The 20717-nt window shown below is 36.6% G+C and overlaps 2 protein-coding genes across 2 annotated transcripts; both read left to right on the top strand.

The window, feature by feature from the left end:
* The first annotated feature begins 9281 nt into the window (after window positions 1–9281).
* Window positions 9282–14138, top strand: LOC134651341 (esterase FE4-like). Its single transcript, XM_063506416.1, has 3 exons — window positions 9282–9506; window positions 12204–13492; window positions 13888–14138. Exons 1-3 carry the CDS (start codon window positions 9309–9311, stop codon window positions 14087–14089), a joined length of 1689 nt encoding a protein of 562 aa, XP_063362486.1. The 5' UTR covers window positions 9282–9308; the 3' UTR covers window positions 14090–14138.
* Window positions 14139–15139: 1001 nt separating this feature from the next.
* On the top strand, window positions 15140–20059 carry LOC134651340 (esterase FE4-like). Its single transcript, XM_063506415.1, has 3 exons — window positions 15140–15356; window positions 17832–19123; window positions 19819–20059. The coding sequence occupies exons 1-3, from the start codon at window positions 15159–15161 to the stop codon at window positions 20018–20020; spliced, it is 1692 nt and encodes a 563-aa protein (XP_063362485.1). The 5' UTR covers window positions 15140–15158; the 3' UTR covers window positions 20021–20059.
* The last annotated feature ends 658 nt before the right edge of the window (window positions 20060–20717 follow it).

Below are 20717 nucleotides of genomic sequence, written 5' to 3'. Positions count from 1 at the left end.
CGTGACACTGCAGAATGTGCTTGTTCGGCTAGTGGTCGTATGTAGGTATATAACCGGCGACACTTGTACTGTCGCGTCGAATTGTTGTTTTAGTATGGGATTTTTTTTATTCAGACATCTCACCGACAAATAGCGGATGATTATTAGGTATCTTGTGCAATAGACTAGATGACAAATTTTCATTTATGGTATCAATCAATCAGGTTTGTTTTTAGGATCAATGGACCCACCCGCCCCTAACAAATCGCTATGTGAACGTGACGTCAAGGTCACTGAGATCGCATCTTGAAGTATGACCAAAACAAGAAAATTACATTTTTTTCTGTGAAATATTGCGTTTATGTATATATGTTGATACAATATTTTTTTGGATAAAATGTGAGGAATCGAATGGTATCCTTACTTACGTATTTCGTTTTTGAAAGTTAAAAAAAAAACAACGGGTTGCACTCCGGGAGTGCCGACAGAAGTGAAAACTCAATGACTAGTCCAAAATGTCTGCAGCACTATGTATAATTGACCCATCCTCCTTTCTATTGAAAAACTTTAGTTCCGAAATTGCTGGTCAGTGAATTCGAAATTCTGTAGCGTTATTTGTTTAAAATTCGAATAGAAATTGTAAAGTTACCTTGCAGACCTCGCATATAAATATATTTGGTCATGATATTTTGAGTTTTATTCACCAGTACTAGAGTTCACTTTTATTAGCGATTTCATCAAGATGTAGAATCAATAAAGTTGGAGAGTGCTGTGGGGAAGGACGTTGCCAGGCTAAAGGCTGTTAGGGAACCTGAGTCCGGGGTATGGTTGCATGCCTTGCCGACACTTGGGAACCTTACTTGATAATGACACGTTACGGATGGCGGTAGCACTGAGAATCGGGGGCAAGGTGTGCGAGCCACATCAGTGTAAGTGCGGGGTAATGGTGGAGACGGATGGACACCACGGGCTAAGCTGCTTACGGTGTGTGGGTAGGATACCTAGGCACTGTGCCATCAATGAGTTAATAAGGCGAGCTTTGGTGTCGGCGAACGTCCCATGTATCATGGAGCCCCAGGGCCTAAGTCGTTTGGACGGTAAGAGACCGGATGGTCTTACACTTGTTCCTTGGGCGAAGGGCCGCAGCTTGCTTTGGGATGCCACGTGTGTGAGTACTTTTGCACCCACTCATCTCGCGCGCACGGTGAACAAGGCAGGTGCAGCGGCTGAAAGTGCTGCTAGGTTGAAGCACAGAAAGTACGCGAACCTTGAACAAGTGTACGACTTCGTCCCGGTTGCCGTCGAGACGGCGGGGCCTTGGTGTGCCGAGGCCAAAGCCTTTATTAAGGATATAGGGCGACGTTTAACGGATAGGGGCTGTGACCCTCGCTCTGGTTCTTTCCTTGTCCAACATATATCACTGGCCATTCAGCGGGGTAATGCGGCCAGTATTTTTGGCACATTTGATCCGGGAGACAATCAGAGTGAGGGGTGATATTTTATTTGTTAAGTTACTTTTACTCATTCTTAGGTTTATTTTAGTTTATAATTTGTATGTTTAATCAGTTAACTACCTATATTTTTGAAGTGTAAATTAAAAGTATCTCATAAGTAAAAAAAAAAAAAAAAATAAAGATTGATTTATGTCATTGAGTTTTTCTTTATTGATTTAAATACCATCTAAACTAGTGGCTCTGTGAGCTGTAGACCTCGCGAGTAGAGCTTAAAACTGAATAAATGTATGGCAAAAATATTTATTAAAATATAGGTATTGTACGAGGGGTGTTCAAAATATTCTCGGTATGAGAATGAAAACAAACAAGTACGAAAAGTTTGATATTTTTATTTTTCAATATACTCCCCCCCTATGTTCATACACTTAAAAGATCGATCAATTATTTTTTTTAATCCTGCATAAAAATATTTTTTATCTTTGGTGTAAAAATGCTCCTCCACTGCCGCCTTCAATGCTTCATCATCGGAAAATTTATTTCCACGCAGATCCTTTTTAAGATTGGGGAACAAAAAGAAGTCGCTGGGGGCTAAGTCCGGACTATACGGTGGGTGAGTAACAGTTTCAAACCCACATTCAACAATAGCTGCCTTGGCAATATGAGCAGTATGGACGGGGGCGTTGTCATGCAGAAGCATAACACCTTTGGTTAACTTTCCTCGCCTCTTTTCTTTGATTGCATCCTTTAATTGACGTAGAATGTTAGCGTAGTACTGTCCTGTGATATTTACACCTTTTTCTTTATAATCGATCAGTAATACTCCTTCACAATCCCAAAATATCGTGGCCATGACCTTGCCAGCTGAAGGGATGACCTTGAACTTCTTGGGATGAGCTGAACCCTTAATGTGCCACTGCATGGACTCTTGTTTACTCTCTGGGTCATAATGATGAACCCAGGTTTCATCTCCAGTAACTATTCTTTGCAGCACCTCATCAGGATTTTCACCGCACAGGTCAATAAAATCGGAACAACAAGCTACACGCATGTCTTTTTGAAGCCGAGTCAGCATTCGCGGAACCCATCTTGCACTTACTTTTGACATATTAAGATGGTCATGGATAATATCATGTACGGTACCAATAGAGAGATTGGTTACTTGTGCTATAGATTTTACCTTCACTCGACCATCTTCCAATATAAGTTTTTCCACTTTATCAATATTTTCTTGTGAAGTAGCTACTACAGGCCGGCCAGGTCTAGGGTCGTCTTCAACACTCTCCCTTCCACGTTTAAACTCGCTTGACCACTTTTGAATGGTAGATAAAGAAGGAGCAGACTCACGGTAAACACAATCCATTTCCTCTTTTATGGTTTTTTGATTTTTACCCTGTTTTGTCAAGAATTTTATCACGCATCGATGTTCTAATTTAGTTAACATTGTCAATTCCCACATGATGTTCATGTTTGTTCAGCAATTGCAGAAAAACAAAAGAACATCTCGGTTCGAATTATACTTTTTTTTAATGTCAATGAATAAACCTTAGCGGCCAGTAACGAAAGAAATTTTAGAAGAGGTTGTAAGATATCAATACCGAGAATATTTTGAACGCCCCTCGTACATGTAATATAAACAAAAAATTAAAAACTACATAAAGCTACAAACAAAAATTAAACGAATACGCTTAACCCGCGCTTGATAAATAAAAATAACGAACTTTTTCATTTTTTCAAAAAAAATAAAACAAAAAAAACAACTAATACGAAATTTAAGTATTAAAAAAAATACAAAAAGTTATGTAGCAGTTATACAATTACTGGGGATTGAACCAGGGACCTCCCGATGCAAACAACGAACGTTTGCAAAACACGCCATTATAGTTCTTACTAAAGCTGACGAAATTTAGCTACTCATTCTCAAGTAAAAACTAAATATCTAAATACCGCCGAAACCAGCGATACAAATTTTCTGAATTTTTGGCCATTTAATCAATAAACATATCTCAAAAAGAAAAAATTCTTATGATACCGATACGACTATTTGTTTAGCTAATGAAACTTTCAGGTACTGTATTTTTGTATTATTTCAATATTTTTTTTTATATCCACAATATTGTGATAAATTAATAATTTGCAACCTCTATTTTACTCGATTTTGTTATAAAATTCAACATGTGTCATCATCCCTATTCACGAACGTGTGTTAGGCCTCAGATTAATAAAAAATACATGCAAATTTATCGTATCAAACACTTGCCCGCGAAAAAAAATTAAGTGCGAGTGCCTAATTAAGTACAACAACTGTTTTGTTAACGACTTTTATTAGTAAGGCCGATTTTACCACTGCAAGGCTACATCGGCAGGTAAGATGTGGCAAGAAGTGGTTACCGGGTAAGATAAGGCAAGAAGTGGTTACCGGGTAAGATAAGGCTGTACTGGACCCGATGACTATAAGCATGTCAGCGCCGGCCGGGCTACCGGCGGACGTGCCCTCGGTATCCGTGGACACACCATCGGTGGCTGTAACACCGCCTACAACTCCATCCGCAGTCGCGTTCACCGGTAAGAGTGCCACAGACACATTTACTGTTGGACATCCCAGTGGTATCACCCGAACCTCGCCCCATTCGTAAGTATAGGTTGTGAGTTATAAGGAGTAGGATAGGTTAAGTTATTAACTTATTATTGACCCTAGCGTAGCGAAGGTCTACGTTTTGACTCGGGCATTTTGCTTTTGTATGTCCGGATGTTCTCCTCTACAGGTCGCAATTCTTAACCGATTTTCGTGAAATTTTGTGACCGAATTCTATGACTAAATATTTTTTTTTGTCGATCCGGTTTTTGGAAATTTTTCAAAATGGCGGAGTCGTGATAGCTCCCGCCTAAACAAGTAGTCATATAGGTATCATAAGAGTTTTTTCTTTTTGAGATATGTTTATAGATTAAATGGCCAAAAATTCTGAAAATTTGTATCGCTGGTTTTGGCGGTATTTAGATATTTAGTTTTTACTTGAGAATGAGTAGCTAAATTTCGTCAGCTTTAGTAAGAACTGTAATGGCGTATTTTGCAAACGTTCGCTTTTTTTTTGCATCGGGAGGTCCCTGGTTCAATCCCCAGTAATTGTATAACTGCTACATAACTTTTTGTATTTTTTTTAATACTTAAATTTCGTATAGTTGTTTTTTATTTTATTTTTTTATTTTGAAAAAATGAAAAATTTCGTATTTTTTATTTATCAAGCGCGGGTTAAGCGTATTCGTTTAATTTTTGTTTGTAGCTTTATGTAGTTTTTAATTTTTTGTTTATATTACATGTACTATACCTATATTTTAATAAATATTTTTGCCATACATTTATTCAGTTTTAGGCTCTGATCGCGAGGTCTACAGCTCACAGAGCCACTAGTCTTATTTATGTTGTAGCAGGCGTGGCTCACTCCGCGATTTCGTCGCTTTGCTACAGGTAGCTAAAGCACAAAAGTACATCCTAAAGCTAAAGTACATCCGTTCCACACCAATTTTGGTGGCTAGCCATAAGCCGCGCGTGGCGCTGTCACCACCTAGCGGCCATATCTGTCCTGATCGTAACAGACGCGTTTTGTTAGAGAGTGAGTCTTCTGTACTGTACCTAGTACTATTATTTATTCTGTGGTTGTAGTATTTATTTAGCTAACCATGTATGTCTTGTGTGTTAAAACTAACGTAACTATTTGGAAAGCCGTAAGGCCTTGTGTCAATTTATATACTTAAATGAAATAAGAGGTTTAAATAAAATTGATAACAATAAAAAAAGTTGAAGCTTATCGATATGAATAGCCATCTGTTAATCGTAATCAATCAATGATTCGACAGGTACTTAAGTACCAACTTTTATAAAGGTTACTTAATTATCTAGTATTATTTAGTATTATTTAGGTATAATACTAGATAATTAGTACACCGGTACACCTAGAGGATGATGACTATACCCGTGTCATGGGACGCATGCAGAAGCAGCATCCGCCAAGATGTGAGGATTATTGAGACTTAAAGTAAAGTAAAGTAAAGTAAATCTTTATTTCAGTACATATTTGATATTGAGCATAAGTATTAAACAAAGAGGATAAGCAAGTACTCGAATAACATAAACCAAGAACAAATTATACATGGTTCCTTTCCTACACTAGGCAGTGCCTGTCCCGTAGGTAGCCGACACAGTTACGAGTATTCAAACGACATGTAGCGCGTAGTTAACACAATCAGGCTTAGATTATTGCAGGTCATACTTATTAAAACAAAACTTATTTAAAAAATTACAAATAATAATACAAATAAATAATAAGTAATACTTAAGTTATTAAGATTTAATATAATTAAGCAGACAACCATATTATGCATAATGCGTATGATTTATTGATTATTTAATACCTACCGGTGAATTATAACTTATTCTAGATAATCGTAGAGCATCAAAATAAATACCCTTATCAAATTGATTGTAATATGTACCTACAAATATTTATCACTATCACTATGCACCTTTGCATCTTACTATGTAAGTATTTTATTACACCATATAAAATCAGTTATGCTCATGCGCCTATATCTAAACGCATAGCAAGGCTTCAGATAGGGACGTTCACAACCCGAATAAAAAGAATAGGCATCATTTTAAGGTTCATAAATTAATATAATAAAAACCGGCCAAGTGCGAGTCGGACTCGCGCACGGAGAGTTCCGCACCATCAACAAAAGATAGAGCAAAACAAGCAAAAAAACGGTCACCCCTGACCCCGCCCGACGTTGCTTAACTTCGGTCAAAAATCACGTTTGTTGTATGGGAGCCCCACTTAAATCTTTATTTTATTCTGTTTTTAGTATTTGTTGTTATAGCGGCAACAGAAATACATCATCTGTGAAAATTTCAACTGTCTAGCTATCACGGTTCGTGAGATACAGCCTGGTGACAGACGGACGGACGGACGGACGGACGGACAGCGGAGTCTTAGTAATAGGGTCCCGTTTTTACCCTTTGGGTACGGAACCCTAAAAATCGCCCACAACTACAAAGAAACACAATGTTAACGCGGTCATTGACCGAAGCGTAGCGAAGGCCTACGTTTTGACTCGGGCATTTTGCTTTTGTATGTCCGGATGTTCTCCTCTACAGGTCACAATTATCAACCGATTCTTGTGAAATTTTGTGACCAGATTCTATGAGTAAATAAAATTATTTTATCGATCCCGTTTTTGGAAATTTTCAAAAATGGAGGAGTTGTGATACCTCGCGCTTAAACAAATAGTCGTATCGATATCATAAGAGTATTTTCTTTTTGAGACAATTATTTACATAGTAAATGGCAAAAAATGCAGAAAAATTGTATTGCTGGTTTAGATATTTAGTTTGTACTCGAGAATGAGTAGCCCAGTGGTTCCTAACCTTTTCAGTTCGGTTACCCCTATGACTAACTAGGGAACCTGATTTTACCCCTCCTCCCAATGTGGTAATAAAAAATAAAACGTGTAAGTTTGTTGTATTGTTAAATTAGGTTAGCTTATTACCCCCGTAAAATACCAGTTTTACCCCCAGGTTAGGATTTCGTCAGCTTAGCTAAGAACTATCATGGTGCATTTTGTAAACAATCGCTTTTTTGTTTGCACACAGAAAGTCTGGGTTCGATCCCCAGTAAGACATAAATTTTTGTTTTTTTTTTTCACTTAAACTTCGTGTTTTTTTTAATAAATTATAATCTTTGTATTGTTGATTGATCAAACCGCTGTGTGGCGCTGTCATCGTGCACGGTCCCAATAAGCTATGCTCGCGAGGTCTACAGCTCACAGAGCCACTAGTACTAAAAGTTGTGACTTTTTAGGGTTCCGTATCCAAAGGGTTAAAAACGGGACCCTATTACTAAGACTTCGTTGTCCGTCCGTCCGTCCGTCCGTCCGTTCGTCCGCCCGTCCGTCCGTACGTCCGTCCGTCCGTCTGTCACCAGGCCGTATCTCATGAACCGCGATAGCTATTAGACAGTTGAAATTTTCACAAATGTTGTATCTGTTGTCGCTATAACAACAAATAGGTACTAAAAATAAAATAAATATTTAAGAGGGGCTCCCATACAACAAACACGATTTTTTTGCTCTATTTTTTGTTGATGGTGCGGAACCCTCCGTGCGCGAGTCCGACTCGCACTTGGACGGTTTTTTTTAAATACATTTTGAGTAGCGATTGCAAGGTAACGAATTGGCAATGTATTCGGAAAAAGGGGACTACGTTTGTAATTTGTATGGCGAAGCGGTAGCTTAATTACAATATTTTAAAGTTTTGTTTGTAATTTGAAGTGGCTGTGATGTGAAGTTGTTTAGTTACCTTGCAGGTTACAAAGTACTTCTAAAAAAGTAACGTATACCTAGGTAAGTAGTACCTAATCTCTTTATTCTATAATAAACGACTCTTCGTCAAATAAATTTAAATTGCTCTCCTTTATGCGACTGGCAAATCAAATACTCTTATATTAAGCCTCCTGAACTGAAACCCTCTGAACCCGAATTTGCCAGTTGCTTCGTCGAAATCTTGACCGAAAGAGAGAAAACCTTAAATATCGTTAAAAAAGCCCCAATTTTTTTATTAATTAGATAAGGTAAACGTATAAGTGATCGGCATGCTAATGCCCAATAGATGGCACCCTGCTGTCACCTCTATTGACAATGACTTAAGTTTCAAGATGACATATACTGGGACCGCGTCGAGCACCAGTACGTTTACCTTATGGCTAATGCCACGGTTTTGACCCATAAATCCAAAAAAGTTATATATGTATGTTTTTTTATTTAGTTTATAAAACGCATGGTGATTTCACAAATTTTCGGAGACGGCTACCTATATATTTAGTGTTTGCGACATTACCTATACTTACCTATATCGCAAGTAAAATAATAATTTGTACATCGCATGATAACTGTGTGTTTTAATAATGGAGATATAATTAAAACGCATCTCTTAACAACTCTTAACAATAAGACTTCTTTTGGCTTGTTTCTTTCTGATTTGTTAGGAGTGGCCAATTACTATGTATATAACTACATATGTATATCAGTCACGACTTAGCAAATTTTCAGACACGACTGTACATACAAGAAGGTAGATAGCGTTTGTAGTACACTTGTCTTATCGTCAGAACAGTCATGTTCGGAATTAAATAACAAATAATTATTCTGAAAGGAACTGGAGACAACTGAAAAAAAAAAAAAAAAATATCTTTATTTCGATGAACAGACTTCATAGTTGTTAGTAACAGTAAAATCAAAATCAATTATTGAATAATTGGATTCTATTAACTGCCGATAAAGCGATGTTAAATATTGCTGGATTCTAAAATGGTCATTTAATTAGAAAAAATCACATAATTAGGCACCTGTCTGAATGGTCGCGTTCATCGAGAGGCGGGTTGAAGCGATAAGTGAATTTCTTCGCGGACAAGTGTTTTGAATTTGAACGACTTTATTCCCTGCTTTCGTAGGTAGGTATGCAGGTTTACGAAATACAATTGAAATTAAATGAAAATAAGACATGTCATTATTTTTACTTGGAGTCTACCCTGGGCTAGAATTATAATTAGGCAGCTGTAAGGTGCAGCTGTAAGGTACTGGTGACGACTATTTTGGAACGATAAATATGCATCTTTTTTTGTTCACCCGAGGCCTTACATGTTTGTTAATTTCGCAAAATAATAATCGACCCCTAGTTTTGTCCCACCATCGCTAAGATGCCTTTATTAATAAAAAAAAACAAATGCTAAAATAAAAACTATACGCGACTATACACACGACATCAGTATAATACAAATGACCTTCAGTGGAATTTGAGCACAGTCAGTGTCACGGCAACTGTCCGTCATGCCGCACACCATAATCAAATTATTGTTATTAGTCGCCGGAGTAACAGTGTGTGTTACACAGGATACACAGGATGTAAGGGAAGCAAGGGTAGTGCAGACCGCACAAGGGCCCGTCAGGGGATATAAGAAGGATGATATCTTCTATTTTTACGGGATCCCGTATGCCACAGCGCCTACTGGAACGCGCAGATTCACTGTAAGTAGATTTTAGATTTAGGTTATTATACACGAATTTATCTAGTATTATCATCGACAAAAAGAAATAAATAACACAAAATAAAATAGAAAAATACTTATTAATTCACTGCACATACCTACTTACTTATATTATATGTGAGTAGAAATCTAACAAGAGAATGTAAAAACGGTAGGTTATACGAGAATAGTAACAAATAGAAATGTCAGTTGTCCATAATATGTAGTAAAAAAAAAAACAAATTAAAAATAAGGTAAGTAATAAGTACATATAAACTTATCAAGAAACCGAAAAGTATAAAGTTCAAACTTTCTTTATGTTCAATTACTAGTAGGCAAACGAAATAAACGAATGTCTTGTAATCTATTTATTATATGTATATTGGTATTCTAGCATGCTAAACTAATGACCTACAAAACAAGACCAAAGTGATCCCATAAGTGTTCCGTGAACAAAGTTTTGTACGGAACACTAAAAATGAATTCATATAGTTACCTACATATTTTGGGAAAACCATAGAATTAGATGACAAAGAACAACTGTCAATCTTCAAAAGTGCGACCAAAAATGAAATGCAAGTGAGTGCGTAAATTGTCTGTGTGAGACCAAAAATAGTGATGTCATGTTACAACATATTAATAATCTGTCGATGTTTGATTCCTTTATCGACTACTTTTTCAAATGTGGTATTTTAAACGTTAAAATTCTACGACATTATGACGTATAAATAACACCTACACTGCGTGTGCTATTAAAATTGTTGCAGACTTATCTTAATGTAACTCCTACTGTGTTGGAAAGTGAAGTTTAAATTTACCGCTAAATATGAGCACCTTCAAAAAGGTATAACAATCGTTATTATTTGAAGTCGGTTATAAAAGCTAATATCTTAATGATGTCTTGTGAAGAAATAATTACATAGCTATTAATATGCCGACAAGTTATCGATACTGTCATATGAACATTTTGTCAAGCCCTAGCGTAAAGTAACAGGTTATGTTTTTACCCAAAATATTTCAAATTATAGACTAATATGATAAAATATTAGCACGCAAAGGAAAAAAAACTTATAATGAACTGTATAAACTGGCTTGTTACACTTTTTACGCTGTTAATTTGACAAAATATATTAATATTAGTTTAGATATTAAAAATTGTTTTAAATAGGTAACAAAATGTATAAACGTAACTTTCTGATTGTCCTACCTTCCAAATAGTGAAACAAATTGATGACTACTTGTCTTATCCGATAACACTAAATTAGATATTGATGAATCTTCTACGTAGCTACCCTCTATATAACTTCAAGACTGGTAAATATAATTTAAGTAGGTATGGCTCATAATTTCAAATTTCTTTTTCTTTCTGCGGTTATTATGTATGTTAACATTATTTACTCATTAATGAACCTCCAGGTCTGTTTCTTAAGTATGTTAAGTACACTACATTGTACTAAAAATCCATTTGCATTATGTGACTGTTTGTGTTCTAAATAAATTAAAAAAATATATATATATAATATATCGTTATGAAAATTTCGCTCGTAATATCATAAGTCCTCTGAAATGAGTATTTGCTTGGATTATTTGGCCCTGTGACACTGCAATGCGGCACACTACAAGACACCATCTTCACTGAATTACTTTATTTAATACTTTTCGTCCCAATCCATGTATATTTTTCAATTTGAAAATTACCGTGATACGCTCTTGGCCATTCGCGGCCGTCGTCAAACTCAAAAGTGGTTACGTTTTACTATTGGTAGTCTGACTCTTTCGCACTCATGGGATGTTCATATACGTGACGGCTTCCCTTTCGCACACTTAAGCTGTCTGTCAAGCGCGAGCGCGGATTCTATGTCTGTGGGGAAAACACATAAAAATTTCAATAATAGTTAAACATGTAGTAAGTTAGTAAAAACTGTACTTGTTTACTTGTAAGAAAGTATAGTCGCCATCAGATATATTGAAGCAGTTGAGGAGCTCAAAAATATCTGAACACGCACTCTAACGCCTTGATAATAGAGGCGTGCTCATATATTTGTGAGCACATTAGCCGCTCCAATACCTATATCTGATGGCGACTGTACACACCGGGACTAATTTGTTTAATTTACATACGGTTGATATTTTTAAGGTGGCACAGGTGACTTAAGGTTACTTAACAAAAATCGGTTAAAGAGCCCATACCATGAGTCACTAACAGTGTCAAAACTGACATATACGCTATCGGGAATGTATTTTACTTTCTATGCATCACGCTCGCACTAATATGCGAGTACGAGCGAGATACATAGAAAGTAAATTACGTTATCGATGGCGTTTATGTCAGTGCCAAACTGTACGGCTACCATCAGTTTTGCACTGACATAAACGCCATCGAGAACGTAATTTACTTTCTATGCATCTCGCTCGTACTCGCATATTAGTGCGAACGAGATGTATAGAAAGTAAATTACATTCTCGATAGCGTACCTATATGTCAGTTTTGACACTGTCAGTGACTCATGGTACGGGCTCTGGTGGTAGCCATAAGATGTCAACATACAACTGTATTATTTATTCGTGATCGTTATTTTAAACTTTATACAAAGTAGGTATAATTGAAAGAAAAATAGTCGTCCCTATTCACGTCGGATATTTCTAATAAATGTGCAAGTCAACTCTAATAGCTTCAAAATGAATATTTAATTTTCAGGCACCGCTTCCAGGACCAGTATGGATGAACCCACTTGAAGCAGTCAATAATAAGATAATTTGTCTACAAGGCAAATTTCCAATGCTAGATTTATCTAATTACAACATGCGGGAAGACTGTCTTGTGGTAAACATCTATATGCCCGATACAGAGGAGACTAATCTTCCTGTCGTGGTCTATGTCCATGGAGGAGGTTACCAAATAGGAGCTGGAGCCTTTGCGTCACCAAGTCCATTAGTGCGCACCAAAAAAGTAATAGCTGTCACTTTCAACTATCGCTTGGGAGCGCACGGATTTCTCTGTCTGGGCACAGAAAATGCTCCCGGTAACGCAGGCATGAAAGACCAAGTCGCGCTGCTACAATGGGTACAGAAAAACATCGTCAACTTTGGGGGAAATCCCAATGAAGTCACTATTGCTGGGTACAGCGCTGGTTCGTCAGCAGTGGACCTCCTGATGCTCTCAGAAATGACCAAGGGTCTGTATAATAAAGTTATACCCGAGAGTGGTGCAAGTGTAGCTGTATGGAGCGTTCAACTTGATCCTATTCAGAATGCAAAGGATTTTGCTAAGCAGCTTAATTTCACTAACGTTAATAATATAAATAGTTTGGAAGAATTCTACTCCACTGTGTCATATGAGGCTTTAACGTCGGATATTTTCTTTGGTAAGAAGGATTCAAATTTTTTGTTTTCACCTTGTATTGAGCGTGATACTGGCGTTGAAATGTTCCTAGATGATGCTCCAATTAACATTTTAACACAAGGAAAATATAGAAAAGTACCAGTCCTATATGGATTTGCAAATATGGAAGGTTTATTTCGGATTTCATGGTTTGAGCAATGGCAAGAATCAATGAATCAAAGATTTTCAGACTTTTTGCCAGCTGATTTGCAGTTTAAAAACAATGAAGAAAAAGAGCGTATTGCGAAAGATATTAAAGAATTTTATTTCGGCGACGAACGCATTACGGCTGAAAATATTCAAGGGTTTATCGATTACTTCTCTGATATCATATTTACATTTCCTCATTTGAGATCAGTTAAGTTGCAAGTGGAGGCTGGTAGTGATTCAATATACCTGTATGAATTTTCTTTCTTCAAGCCACATCCCGAGGATGCTGGTATTCCAGAATACGTTAAAAATATCAAAGGGGCAGGTCATTGTGCCCAGACTTTTACGGTACAGGAAGCCGGTGCATATGACATCAACTTTGGTCCTGATTCTGATGAATACAAGAAAATGAGGAAGATTATGGTTGACCTCTGGGTGAACTTTATTACTACTGGGTAAGTTTCTCTATCTGAACTTGAATTTTATAATGCTGGGTAAAGGGTTTTAGACACAAAATTTCGATTTTTCATTTGAGTTTTTTCTCATGTCATTATTATATTGTTAGTTGTTTTAAAACATACCTTTGTAGTTAATTTTTACTTGTATGGGGTACTCACTCAACCGTCTCAATCTGTGCAACCCCTAAACGTAATGTCCTTTAACATTCTAAATACATAGTTTTTAAAATTCGATTGGTCAGTGGTGAGAAAAAATATCACTACTTTATTTCCCCATACAAAAGAAAAACAACCTAAATACCTACCAATCTTATAAATTGGGCATGGGTTGTTTTTGGTCAATGTTACTCGAAGATAATCAAATGTGATAGGTACTAATTTCTCTGTTGCAGTAAACCAGTACCTGAAGGATCAGATCTCCCTTCTTGGCCGCCGGTTGGCGCTAACAGGTCTCCCTATATGTCTCTAGGAGAAGAGATTAAGCTCAAAGGGCCTCTCTTGGAGGAACGTACACTGTTTTGGGAGGACATCTACGAGCGTTTCTATAGATCTCCAGTGGCACCATCCACGCGCAAACTTAGAAGTGAACTCTAACACGAAAACTATATTTTTTTATAATCTTTATTTTATAAAAAGCTATTTTAACGTTAAGTAATAAATTGCATATCGCATAATGACTTTGTATTTCTTAGTTTTTTAATAAATTCAGCCTTTTTAAAACGCATAGTGACTATGCAAATTCTTGGAGTTGTCTACACATATACATGTACACAACTCTACACATACAAGAAGGTAGATAGCGTTTGTTGCAGGGATGTTGCGGATGCAGATTTTTTGACATCCGCGGATGTGGATATTTAAAGCCTCACATCCGCGGATGCGGATGCGGATGTCAAGATTTGGTATTTAAAAAACGTCAAATATTTCATTTTTAGTAATTTTTATTAAAAAAAAACGAAACGTTTAGTATTTGAGCAAGAATATAGGTGCGTTTTATTTAATAAACAGTAACTTGGTCAACTTTTCGGGATTTAGACGATTTCGTTATTATATAATGACGAAATTACCTAGCCTTACGCCGCCGCTAAGACATTCCTGTTACCGACTTGCTCGACATCCGCATCCGGATGAGCTCCGCATCGATTTTATGCGGATGCGGATGCAGATGCGGATGTTGAAAATAATGCGGATGTTCCGCGGATGCGGATGCGAATATTCGCAACATCCCTGGTTGGTTGTATTATATGTACTTCTGTGTGTCTTATCGTCACGTACAGTCGTGTTCGGAATTAAATAACAATTACACCTAATTATTTAGGAAAGATATTGAATACACCTGAAAATAGTATTTGACTATAGAGTCAAATACAATATTGTCATATAATATTGTTATTAAATACTATATTATTACTTAAATTATTGTACTGTATTGTTACCTATACTTATTTCATTTAAGTAATATACCGGGTATGCCCTGTAACACGAACAAATAATTAAATCATAGATTGTATTCTTCAAACGGTGACACTTTCGTTCAATAACTTCTAAAAACACAAGACACAAAGACTAAAAACATAATTCGACGCGACTGTCCACGCGTAATCCGTCTAATACATACGACCGCCACCCGAATGTGCAGTCAGTGTCACGGCACCAGCAAGTCATGCCGCACACCATAATAAAATTATTGTTATTAGTCGCCGGAGTAACAGTGTGTGTTACACAGGATACACAGGATGTAAGGGAATCAAGGGTAGTGCAGACCACACAAGGGCCCGTGAGGGGATATAAGAAGAATGATATCTTCTATTTCTACGGGATCCCGTATGCCACAGCGCCTACTGGAACGCGCAGGTTCACCGTAAGTTTTCTACAAGTTCATTTAATTATATACCTTGTTTGCTTGTAATAAAGTACACATTGGAATTACTCGTTGGTATTTTAAGTAGATAATGGTAGGTGACCTCATGTCGCTCAGTAGACACCGGCTAAAGATGTAAACAAACCAATTTCCTGTATAATAGTAATTGTTTATGTCATTTATTTTAAATACCTACCTACCTTGGATGGGGTGTTCTTTTTATAATTGGTTTATAGGTAGGTAAGTTTATAGGTAGTTTGTGTTTATTTATTTATTTTATTTCTAGTTTTCTTGTAATTGTAATTTGTTTGTTTGTAAACAAAAAATATTTTATCATTTAACTCGGTAGGGTATACTGATACAATGTTTTTTGTTGATTTCTATATGGTCTTTAATAATTTAATGATAATTAATTTATAGGAAACAATAATCTTGTGATTACTATAATTTAACACGTTCAGCTTATCATATCAAAGTATAATTAAGCAGCCAATTGACTACGCTTCCTTTAAATCAAATATGTTTTATATTTGGTCGTAAGTATTGATTTCAAAAAAATAAAAATCTACAAACATTAAAGATTGCCTCCCACATATACCTACTAAATTAACCGGTATATCTCATAAATATAGACGAAACACTAAAGATGCTAGTTATCAGTGTAGATAAACATATATTATTTAATGAGATTGAAGGTAAAAAAATACTGTATCGATTTGATAGTACATTTACAGTTGTACCGTAAAATGGGGTGAGTAGGGTCAACACTGAAATTAAAACCTCGATAACATTTTATTTTTACATATGAAAACTGAATGGTGTATATAATAAGTGTTCCGGACGTTTGTATTTTAGTTTTTATTTTATTTTGGGTAGTTCCATTTCATAACTTTGACGATAAAGAGGAAAACCCACCTCACCCCGTAGTGCCTCGTATTTGGGGTGAGAGGGGTTTTCATACAAAGGTGATTTTGGAAGATTGTTGGATCGAGTTTTTTTTATTATGCGTATTACTATAGCTCCATTTTAAATTGGAATACATTATTTTTGTAGCAGTAGCCTTAAAATCCCTTCTCACCCCCCTCTCAAACCTTCTCTCCCCATTCATAACCCACCTTTCCCCGCGAAACCTACTCACCCCGTTTTACGGTACTTAGTGCAAATTGGAATGAGCGCGAGTAGGCTAACTGAAAAATGATAACTAGAACACGGGTATAACGGTATAAAATAATTATTTTCATTACCTAAGTTTTTAAATAATAATAATTGTTTGTCAATACGCTTCTGTTGTAGTATCCAGAGGTTTGGACATCATTCATCTTATCAATATTTTATAGATTATAAATATTAAATTAATCCAACAACTCTCAACAATTATCTAGTCTTTTAGTCTAAAGGTATAATGTTTTAATAACATAATATTTACTAGCATATTATTTTTGAAGAACTTAATAAATCCATGTTAGATAACGATATAAATTAGCGAAGAAAATAAGTATACGGTCCCCACCCATCCAAGTACTGACCCCGCCCGACGTTCAGTACCAGTAGTGCAGCTGCGGTCAGAAATGGAATGTCATCTTTTGTTGTATGGGAGCCCTACTTACATCTTTATTTTATTCTGTTTTTAGGGTTCCGTAGCCAAATGGCAAAAAACGGAACCCTTATAGATTCGTCATGTCTGTCTGTCTGTCCGTCTGTCCGTCTGTCCGTCTGTCCGTCCGTATGTCACAGCCACTTTTCTCCGAAACTATAAGAACTATACTGTTGAAACTTGGTAAGTAGATGTATTCTGTGAACCGCATTAAGATTTTCACACAAAAATAGAAAAAGAAAAAAAAATTTTTGGGGTTCCCCATACTTCGAACTGAAACTCAAAAATTTTTTTTTCATCAAACCCATACGTGTGGGGTATCTATGGATAGGTCTTCAAAAATGATATTGAGGTTTCTAATATCATTTTTTTCTAAACTGAATAGTTTGCGCGAGAGACACTTCCAAAGTGGTAAAATGTGTGTCCCCCCCCCTGTAACTTCTAAAATAAGAGAATGATAAAACTAAAAAAAATATATGATGTACATTACCATGTAAACTTCCACCGAAAATTGGTTTGAACGAGATCTAGTAAGTAGTTTTTTTTTTATACGTCATAAATCGCCTAAATACGGAACCCTTCATGGGCGAGTCCGACTCGCACTTGGCCGCTTTTTGTGTTTGTTATTATAGCGGCACCAGAAATACATCATCTGTGAAAATTTCAACTAGCTATCACGGTTCGTGAGATACAGCCTGGTGACAGACGGACGGACGGACAGCGGAATCTTAGTAATAGAGTCCCGTTTTTACCCTTTGGGTACGGAACCCTAAAAACGATCCACTTTTATTAACTTTACTAATATACTGAAGTATCTATACCTTCTACTCTTGTGACAAATTATGACATGTCTAATGAGATTTCGTTATATTTTATTTCAGGCACCGCTTCCTGGACCAGTATGGCTGAACACACTCGAAGCGGTCAATGATAAGATACTTTGTCCTCAGGGCAAATTTCCGATGGTTAACCACCCAATAGATTTTGACATACGAGAAGACTGTCTTGTAGCAAACGTGTATGTACCTGAAACAGAAGAGACTAATCTACCTGTCGTGGTTTATGTCCATGGAGGAGCTTACCAATTAGGAGCCGGAGTTTTTGGCTCACCAAGCCCATTAGTGCGCACCAAAAAAATCATAGCTGTCACTTTCAACTATCGCTTAGGAGTGCATGGGTTCCTCTGTCTGGGCACAGAAAATGCGCCCGGTAACGCTGGAATGAAAGACCAAGTCGCGCTACTTCGATGGGTACAGAAGAACATCGCCAGATTTGGTGGTAATCCCAATGAAGTCACTATTGCTGGGTACAGCGCTGGTTCGTCAGCAGTAGATCTTTTGATGCTCTCAAAAATGACCAAGGGTCTTTATAATAAAGTTATACCCGAGAGTGGTGCAAGTGTAGCAGCGTGGAGCGTTCAGATTGATCCTGTCCAGAATGCGAAAGATTTTGCTAAGCAGCTTAACTTTACTAACGTTGATAATATCAATAGTTTAGAAGAATTCTACTCAACTTTGTCATATGAGGCTTTGACGTCGGATATTTTCCTTGATAGGAAGGATTCAACTTTCTTGTTTTCACCTTGTGTTGAACGTGATGCCGGTGTTGAAATGTTCCTAGACGATGCTCCAGTTAACATTTTAAAACAAGGAAAATACAGAAAAGTGCCAGTCCTGTATGGATTTGCCAATATGGAAGGTTTATTCCGGGTTCCATTGTTTGAGCAGTGGCAAGAATTAATGAATGAAAGATTTTCAGACTTTTTGCCAGCTGATTTGCAGTTTAAAAACAATGAAGAAAAGGAGCGTATTGCGAAACATATTAAAGAATTTTATTTTGATGACAAACGCATATCGGCCGAAACTGTTCAAGGGTTTATCGATTACTTCTCTGATGTCATATTTGCATTTCCTCATTTGAGATCGGTTAAGATGCAAGTGGAGGCTGGTAGTGATTCAATATACCTGTATGAATATTCGTTGTTCAGGCCACATCCCGAAAATGCTGGTGTTCCAGAATACGTGAAAAATATCAAAGGAGCAGGTCACTGTGCCCAGACTTTTACGATATTGGAAACCGGTGCATTTGGCGTTAATATTGGTCCTGATTCTGATGAATCCAAGAAAATGAGGAATAGTATGGTTGAACTTTGGGTGAACTTTATCACTAAAGGGTAAGTAGAATATGTTTGTAGATCAAAATTTGAATGATGCGTATTATTGTTACAGAAATATGTAAATAAATGAAATATAGTAGTGAAACGACTATGACACACAAGGTCGTTTTATTATTATGAAAAAGATAAGAAAGAGCCCTAAGGGCCAATTGTACCATTAACCGGTTAAACCTGGATTTACCATGGTTACCAGTAAAATTTGACACTGGGTTAATGGTTTGGTGCAAGTGACGCTAACACTGTCATTAATACTTATTAAAACTCTCAGAACATCTTCATTACCTACGCATTCACTAAGGCGTCAAAAAGCATGAACGATCCAAATATTTGTAATTACAAGTCTTTTCCTTGTCTTATGAAATTCCAAATAAGTTGATTCAGCGTTGGACACTCACATGTGATATGTATGTATATCATAAGCGCTGATTAAGACGGCGCGCAAACTCGCATGCCATTTTAGTTACATTGCGGAATGTTGGTTAAGTACGTCCAATTCAACCGACCGATCAAAACCCGCAATGTAAGGAAACTCGCATGCGAGTTTCATTACATTGCGTAATTTGATCGGTCGGCTGAATTGATGTCACCTCATTGGTCCGCAATGTAACTAAAATCGTATACGAGTTCGCACGCCGTCTACATGAGCTCTTATTCTCACAAAATAATTTAAGCTACTTATTTCTCTGTTCCAGTAAACCAGTACCCGAGGGATCAAATCTCCCTACTTGGCCCCCGGTTGGCGCTAACAGGTCTCCCTATATGTCTCTAGGAGAAGAGATTAAGCTCAAAGGGCCTCTCTTGGAGGAACGTACACTCTTTTGGGAGGACATCTACGAGCGTTTCTATAGATCTCCAGTGGCACCATCTCCACGCAAAGATAGAAGCGAACTTTAATACGAAAAAATAATCTTCATTTTTCTATAATAATTATTTCTTATTAGAAAAGTGTTTTTCATAATAATTTCATAAGTCGTTTTATTGTTTTAATTACCGCTTATTGTCACTTAGGATGTAATATTTTTGTTCATACGCCTTTTTTTATGAATAGCAATATTTTTAAGAATAATAGTTTGAATAAGATTTCTCATTCCATTCAGGGTCATTCTCAAAAAATATGACTGCGGTCTAACTGCCGCGACCCATATGATATATTTTCATACAAAAAGTCATGGCAATTAGACGCAACCGCAGACATATTCTCAGAGAATGACCCATCATTAGACACTTGATTGAATTGATTAGATTATGCCTTTTTTACAATATTATTGTTTCTTATTAAACAGGTCAAAAGCCCACAGATTAAAATGATAACGACTGGAACCCTATATAATTTTATACATAGTACGAGTATATTTATGATACCTATTTTATCATCCGCCACGTAGATTTTTTTCCATTATTAGTAATATTAGATGAATTCGCAAAAAAATTACACGAATGTGTATCATGTTTTGCAAATTTGTTTGTGAATTTTCAATGCCGTGAGCTACGAGTTCCTAATATCAAAAACCTACGGAACATTAAACATAATTAACTGTTTAACAAATGAATGGAGGCATCATTATATGTCCTCCTTACAATTAACTGTTTG

This window comes from Cydia amplana, chromosome 10 (genome assembly GCF_948474715.1).
Source record: "Cydia amplana chromosome 10, ilCydAmpl1.1, whole genome shotgun sequence".
Classification (NCBI taxonomy): domain Eukaryota; kingdom Metazoa; phylum Arthropoda; class Insecta; order Lepidoptera; family Tortricidae; genus Cydia; species Cydia amplana.
This window is presented reverse-complemented; position numbering and strand designations above follow the sequence as displayed.

Coding starts and splice junctions, on each gene's coding strand:
- LOC134651341 (XM_063506416.1), top strand. CDS start 9,309: ATGCCGCACACCATAATCAAATTATTGTTATTAGTCGCCGGAGTAACA. Junction 9,507..12,203: donor CTGGAACGCGCAGATTCACT/GTAAGTAGATTT, acceptor TTTAATTTTCAG/GCACCGCTTCCAGGACCAGT. Junction 13,493..13,887: donor GTGAACTTTATTACTACTGG/GTAAGTTTCTCT, acceptor TCTCTGTTGCAG/TAAACCAGTACCTGAAGGAT.
- LOC134651340 (XM_063506415.1), top strand. CDS start 15,159: ATGCCGCACACCATAATAAAATTATTGTTATTAGTCGCCGGAGTAACA. Junction 15,357..17,831: donor CTGGAACGCGCAGGTTCACC/GTAAGTTTTCTA, acceptor ATTTTATTTCAG/GCACCGCTTCCTGGACCAGT. Junction 19,124..19,818: donor GTGAACTTTATCACTAAAGG/GTAAGTAGAATA, acceptor TCTCTGTTCCAG/TAAACCAGTACCCGAGGGAT.